The 7,326-nt window shown below is 36.9% G+C and overlaps 1 protein-coding gene and 1 long non-coding RNA gene across 2 annotated transcripts; one reads left to right on the top strand and one right to left on the bottom strand.

The window, feature by feature from the left end:
- Positions 1-361: 361 nt before the first annotated feature.
- Positions 362-1,934, top strand: LOC110227892. Its single transcript, XR_002331560.1, has 2 exons — positions 362-1,532; positions 1,625-1,934. It is a non-coding gene; the product is annotated as an uncharacterized LOC110227892 (long non-coding RNA).
- A 79-nt stretch (positions 1,935-2,013) lies between these two features.
- Positions 2,014-4,892, bottom strand: LOC110227890 (uncharacterized protein At3g43530-like). Its single transcript, XM_021023847.1, has 4 exons — positions 4,754-4,892; positions 3,701-4,426; positions 3,438-3,599; positions 2,014-3,345 (listed from the first exon to the last, which is right to left on the bottom strand). The coding sequence occupies exons 2-4, from the start codon at positions 3,968-3,970 to the stop codon at positions 2,296-2,298; spliced, it is 1,482 nt and encodes a 493-aa protein (XP_020879506.1). The 5' UTR covers positions 3,971-4,426; positions 4,754-4,892; the 3' UTR covers positions 2,014-2,295.
- Between the last annotated feature and the right edge of the window lie 2,434 nt (positions 4,893-7,326).

The following is a 7,326-nucleotide window of genomic DNA, read 5'->3' as shown; positions in this document are numbered from 1 at the left end:
TGGGATATCCCAGATGAGATCAAAGAGTTGAAGGTATTACCTTTGCCTCGGAAAAAGAAGAAGGGTAGAACAAAAGTGTTGAGGTTTCCATCCACAGGAGAAAGGCGTCCAAAACGTCAAAGGACTCAAAACAAAAGGAGGCCGAGGCAATCGCTGCAATGGTTGTTATTTGGCAACCATAGTATTTGATTTTGTGTTTTTATGTATTCTCAGTTTTTGTAAAACTTGGTTTAACTTGGTTTCGTAATGGTACAACAATGTATGTCTCTGATTTTGTGTTTTTATGTATTCTCTGGTTTTGTAAAACTTGGTAAAACTTGGTTTTGTAATGGTACAACTATGTATGTCTCGGATTTCGTGTTTTTATGTATTCTCTGGTTTTGTAAAACTTGGTAAAACTTGGTTTTGTAATGGTACAACTATGTATGTCTCTGATTTCGTGTTTTTATGTATTCTCTGGTTTTGTAAAACTTGGTAAAACTTGGTTTTGTAATGGTACAACTATGTATGTCTCTGATTTCGTGTTTTTATGTATTCTCTGGTTTTGTAAAACTTGGTAAAACTTGGTTTCGTAATGGTACAACTATGTATGTCTTTGATTTTGTAAAACTTGGGTAAACTTGGCTTGGTATAACTACGAAGAAATTAACAAATCTTCATAAATTCAAAAATTATATCACAATGCTTGTTGTAATGAAATAGACAACTTAGTGTTACATAATCAAATTAGTGGTTTGTAATCAAAATTTGGTAAATAAAATTTTCAAAAATCTTACACATTTGAACTTTCTACATGAAAGTTCTTATACTTTTAAGATGTCTTTCTTTTGAATATCCATGGTGAATGTCGAAAGTCTGAAAAATAAACATTTTACACATATTATTGAATGAATATGTTTGGAATTTACCACATATACATAAAATCATGTGTACAACTAATAAAAATTAATATTAATCCAAGAATAACTAATTATACAGAAAAACCCCAAAAGTCCAACTGTGTGTAAGCGAGTACAACTTGTAAACTTTGAAAAACTGTGTATATTTGACGGCGCCATGTGTACAAATGACGGCGCCACGTGTACAAATGACGGCGCCATGTGGTTCACGTGTTATTTGCCCCAAATATCCAAAATTTTCTCTTTTCCCTCCAAAATACCCAAAATTTTCGAATGAACCCAATTTCTTTTATTTTTCCCCTAAAATCATTTCAACCCTTTTATTTATTACCCCAGCTCCCACGAAATCCTTAAAATCCTCCCAATTACATCTCAATATCTCCAATTTATTATCCAAACCCACCAAATCCCTAAATCTTCTTTAACCCCAAACCCACTAAATCCCTAAATCTTCTATAGAAGAAAGATGAGCCATGTCTCTTCCGCTCCGAGCTCGAGTGAAACCTCCTCAAACCGAACCAGAGTAAGAGTTGCTGGGATTCCAAAGAGGTGTAGGTGTGGCGACGAGATCGTTGAAAAGATCTCTAAATCAGTCCCAAATCCTTACCGCCGCTACTACCGATGCAAATATGCGTATGATAGAAACGTAAAAGTCTCATTGTAAGTTTGTGAATATTTTGAGTAAGATCACGTTCTCTTAATTCTATTTTAATTTTTGAATGTAGCTTATGAACGACACCCATGTCTTCAAGTGGGTGGACGAGACATTGGTAAATGAGGTAGAACAGTTGGATTTTCAAGTTAGTGTTCTTGAAGAAGAAGTTGCACTGCTAAAGATGGGGAGAAAGAAAGAGACGAAGGAAATTACTAAGATGATGGTACCCTTTATCGTTGGTTGTTTTCTCACAATTGTTCTTGTAACTTGGTACAACTAAGGTACTACTTTGTAGTTCTACTTGTCTCAAAAATATGTATTTGGTGACTTCTAGTATTTGTATGACTAAACATATTTATCCTAGTAATTCCTATCTATTCCTACCGAGTTTAACAAAAATAAAGCAGTTGTACACATTTAATAAATATACCAATGAACAAAGTACATAATTTTACCTAGTTTAACAAAATAATGCAGTTGTACATATTTATCGTTCACAGTTGTACCTAGTTTAACAAAACGATGCAGTTGTACATATTTATCGTTCACAGTTGTACCTAGTTTTACAAAGTTATACCAAAAATAAAACAATAACCATTTTGTTCACACAATTGTACCTAGTTTTTCAAAACCGACAGAGTTATACCAAAATAAAACAACAACCAAATTCAAGATCATGACAAAACAAAACATCTTAAAGAGTTTTCAAAAACAGTGGTGGACTCCAATACACAACGGTACTTAATTCTTCTTAGTCCTCGTCACAATAGGACTCCGATACACAACGGTGGTAGACCCCTTCTTTGCATTCTTCTTTATCAACTTTACCTTCTTAGCGTCCTCTTGCCTTGGTTCATCAACATTGTCATCCGCCTTTTTCCCTTGTTCTTTTGGATCCACTTCATTTTTGCTAATTCTTTTTCTCTTTTCACATCTCTTGTAAGTCATTTTAAGCATGTTCTCATTGTTACTTGGCTCATCATCTTTTCCAATCTCCTTCTCTTTCTCTTCAACCTCACTCCCCTTAGTACCACCATCCACATCACCCTCTTTTTCAATCTCCTTTTCTATCTCTCCAACCTCACTCCCCTTAGTACCACCATCCACATCATCCTCTTTTTCCATCTCCGACTCCATCTCATCATCTTCAGCCCCTTCTTTTTCCATCTCCTTCTCCATCACTTTTTCACCACCTTCATTCTCCTTGGTTAACTCTTCAGAATTTGGTCCATCCTTACCACTCTCATCTTGAACTGCCATCACTTGGTTTGCTCCAACCTCATCCTCTTTATCACTATAGTCAACCAAATCTGGATTTAGATCCGTCTCTTTCTCTTTAGCACCACCACTTTTAACTCTGACTTGGATTGATTGGATTGTTGCTTCCATAGTTTTGAGTCTTGTATCTTGGTCTTCATACTTCTTACTGAGATCCATCATCTTCTCATGCATATCCTTAAATCCATTCTCCAACGTTGTCTTCAACGTGTACACAAGCTCAGCCAATCCATCACTACTTGCATCATTCGGAGGCTCAGTCACTTTCTCTTTGCCTTTCTTTCCCCGACGGCCTTTTCTTGTGGGCATAATCACAGTTTCCTCAAATGTTCGGTTGCCTACATCTTCATTGAATTTCTCTTCAAAAAATATACTCATTCCCTCATCAACTAGACGCTTGTGCCAACCATCAGCAACTACATCATCTTTATCATTCCATCCACGCTCAACATCCATAATGCTTTTCAAAAGTTGTTCCTCAGCAGGAGATGGAGTCAAGATACTCTGAATGTCCTGTGCATCATAAAAAAATCTAATTAATACAACCTCCATGACACATAAATAATAAACATGTTATCTAGTTTGCATTTCAGATTTTAACTAACCTTAGTTGTACCGAGTTTGTCATACACATCTGACATAGGAAAACCTTTCATAGTACTTGGTTTAAACTTTGTCTTGCACATCCGAGGACAATTAGGATCTGCTGATCCCACATCGACGCAAAAGGTGTTCTTGAGAACTGGAATTGACTCAAACGCTAGAAGCTGCAAAAAATAAAAGATCATTCAAAACTAAGTTGTATAACTGCTAATATACTCTTACTTATACCGAGTTTATAAAAATTTAAGAGATGAATAATGCATACCTCCAGAGGCATAACGAAACTAGGAAACACTTTATGTGGACCAACAACTCCTTCACATTTTTCCATTATATAGAAAATGTCTTTCAGATTTTGATCAAATGCATATCTCCCCCACAGGAATGTTTCGCACAAGTCTAGATCAGCCACAGCCCTTTGGAAAAACTTCTCCACAGTTGGTGCCTTGTCTCCTGTCTTAGTCTTTCCAACGATGATGCTGCTTAAGAAGTACAACACAGCTACTCTCAAACGATCATCAGAAGATCTCTTCATTGATAGGAACTTTTCCTCCACATCTTGATATTTTATTGTTGCTCAAGGTCCAAATATCCTGCTAACAAACTCCATGCTGCCCTTGGTTTCATAGGACTTCGGATATTGGTGACAATATAATCCTGACATGAGAGCAAATTCTTTGAGAGAATAGCGGATCAGAACCCCGTTGACGATAAACCAAACTTCGCGCTTCTTCTCTAAACATGCTGTGCGAAGAAATAACAGCCACATACCCATCAACTTATGATTTGCGTCCCTGTGCATGTGGAAGAAGTGTCGGAACTGTGGGTGTTCCTTAAACCATTTCAACTCCTTTCCTCTAAGATTAGTCTCCAATAAGCCCACTACCTTATGAATATAGCACTTTGCTGAAATCTTGAATGGCTTTGTATACTCACTCGGACTGAAGTACATTTTAAAAGGTTGTAGAGCTTCAGTTTCCTCATTAGAATCCTGCAATCAATATGGACCAAGTTATACACAGTTGTGCCTTTTAGTTTTAAAACTTTCTAAGTTAGAAAAACAGAATAGTTATACCAAGTTATTCATAGTTTTACCTTTTAGTTTCAGATATTTCTAAGTTATAAAAGCAAAAGCAGCATAGTTATACCTAGTTATTCATAGTTTTACCTTTTAGTTTCAGATATTTATAAGTTATAAATGCACGTTAGTTATACCTAATTATCACAGTTTTACCTTTTAGTTTCAGAAATTTCTAAGAGACACAAGCAACAAACTTATACCTAGTTCTGCTAGTTGTCCAAATTTTAGAGATCTTACCGTTGCAACCACGTTAGAGATTGAATCTGTTGCTTCAGATTCCACTACCGCCGGCGGTGGCACTTCTTCAAGATTGGCTCTTACCGTTGCAACCACGTTAGAGATTGAATCTGTTGCTTCAGATTCCACCACTGCCGGCGGTGGCACTCCTTAAAGATACATTTGCGTTCTTTGTTCGAGGCATAACTCCCTTCCACAAACCTACAAACAAAATCATTTAGATTAGTACTTCCATTCAATATTTCAATCGATTCTATTACCACTAACATTCTCCATCTCTTCGGATTTTATACAAACATAACGAACAATCGATTTTCGCAGACTTTCACTCGATTTCAATCGATTTCAATCGCAAAACCCAAAATAAAAACTCGATTTTACCTTTCCCAATAACGTAGTTGTCTGTAGTTATACCAAGATTGACTCTGAAGAAATAGAAATAAATCGATCTGTAGTTATACCAAGATCGTCGTCGAAAGAAGATTTTTCTCCGAAGGAATGAACCCTAAGTGTATATGAGTTTGAGTTGAGTTTTCGATTTCAAAAAAAAACCTAATACGCAGAGAATCAAGAGAAGAGATTCGGATTATGGGTGGGTCGAGTCTGGTTCGGGTCTGGTTCGAATAGATCCAGGTTTTGGTTGTAATATTTAGATTTCGGTTGGGGTATACTGGTAAAACCAACACTTTTCGAATTAAAATTAAATCAATAATAATTTCTGTTTATAAGGGGGAGATATGAGGTTACGGTTTCGCAAAAGGGGACTCCCCAGATAATTTCTCACAACAGGAAGATGAGCTTCGGGCAGGAGAGTTATGGACAGGCGAGCTGGGGACGTTCTTGCAAATGTGGTAGATCTACAACCAAGTTAAAATCATGGACCGATGAGAATCCGGGAAGAAGATTCTTCAAATGTGATGTTCATGGCTTTGTTTCTTGGTCTGATGTTGAGAAACAATGCAATTAGCAAAAATTGAGCTTATTGGAGGCAAGAGATGAATTGAAGGTTTTGAAAGAGTCTCTTAGAGCAATTAATCAACAAAAAAATGAAGAAATAAGGATTCTGAGTAGATCGGGATTCAACCGCAACGAAGAAGAAGAAGAAGAAAAGAAGAAAAGGCTTGAAGAAGAAAAGAACCAGCTTGAAGAAGAGAAGAAGAAGCTTGAAGATGAGACAAATGTATGGAAAGAGAAAGAAAAATTGCTAAAACAATTCTTTGCAATCTCGTGGGGAGGTTTCATTCTTACCATAGCCATAATCATTTCAATTCTCAAGTAGTCTGATGTTATGTTCCTTGTTTGGTGTAATGATAAGATGTTATGACTAAAATAAAATGATGCATTCATAAAACCATTGTTTGGGATCCAAAACAGAAGAACAGAACACATAAGTTCAATACAAAAGTAGACAACACAACACATAAAACCAGTTTCAAAACAGATAAAATAAGGATCCCTGCAACTTAATTGCTACATAAGTAGATAGTCTTGATGAATCCTGCAACCTACTACTACTGAGGTCTCCACACATCAAAGACACTGTTGGTATAAGGTGACATGAAAAACACAGGAGGTCTTAGTTTTTCAGATTCCCTGCCACGTCCCCTGCCACGGCCCCTGCCTCGGCTACCACGAGGACGACCACGACCCCTGCCTCTGGTAGTAGAAGGTGGAGCTGTTGATGGTTGTGGATCAGTTGGTGTGGATTGGCTTTCTTGAACATTTGGTGTGGACTGGCTTTGAGTTGCCCTGTACCGTCTAGGTGCATTATGTATACTCCACGGATCATCATTCTATAACAAAAGCAAACTGAATTAAGATAACAACCAAACACAAAACACAAGTTATGAAACACATTATCTATACTTACTTGAGTTTTCCTTGGTCTTCCCCTCTTTCTTGGAGGGTATGGCTGAAGCGCAGGTTTGCTACAAGTACCCTTATTATGTCCAGTTCTCTTGCAGTTGGAGCATGTGATGGTTCTCCCATGTCTTGTAACCTTGTTTGGATTTGTTGATGATTCATGAGCCTCTTTTATCCTAGCATACTTCTTTGGCATTCCTCTTTTCTTCCTTTTTTCAGGCACCTGAATAGGTTCTTTGCCTTGTCTCTTCCACATCCTTTCTCCTCTCACAGGTTTTATGTTGTGTGAGTAAGTGTCTTGCCACCAAGATGTCAAGAAGTGTTTATCCACGTAGCTGCAAGGTTTAATAGCAAAGTTAGCTCAAAATAACATAGGTTGCAACATGTGAAATAATTATCTAAAAGCTGAAACACTTACTCATCAGGATCACGGTTGTGTTCTGATATGTTGTGTTTTTATCGGTTTTGAGTCTTTGTTTTCTTTCCTACATCATATTTTTTATAGAGTCAAAGTGTGTTTTTAGAGTCTTTTAGTCTTTTATCGAGTCTTTACAGGTTTTAGGTTGCTTTGGAGGAAAACGAGCTGTTTTGGGTTATAAACACACTTTTGGAGATGCAGTTTCGTTTAGAAATGTCAGACGTTTGGTATCATATGGAATACTTCACACCGTTAGATCTTTCTGAATTTTGACACAAGCTAGATGAAGATG

Source organism: Arabidopsis lyrata, assembly GCF_000004255.2.
Source record: "Arabidopsis lyrata subsp. lyrata unplaced genomic scaffold ARALYscaffold_8, whole genome shotgun sequence".
NCBI lineage: Eukaryota > Viridiplantae > Streptophyta > Magnoliopsida > Brassicales > Brassicaceae > Arabidopsis > Arabidopsis lyrata.
Note: the sequence above shows the minus strand (reverse complement) of the source record. Positions and strands in the feature narration are given on the sequence as shown.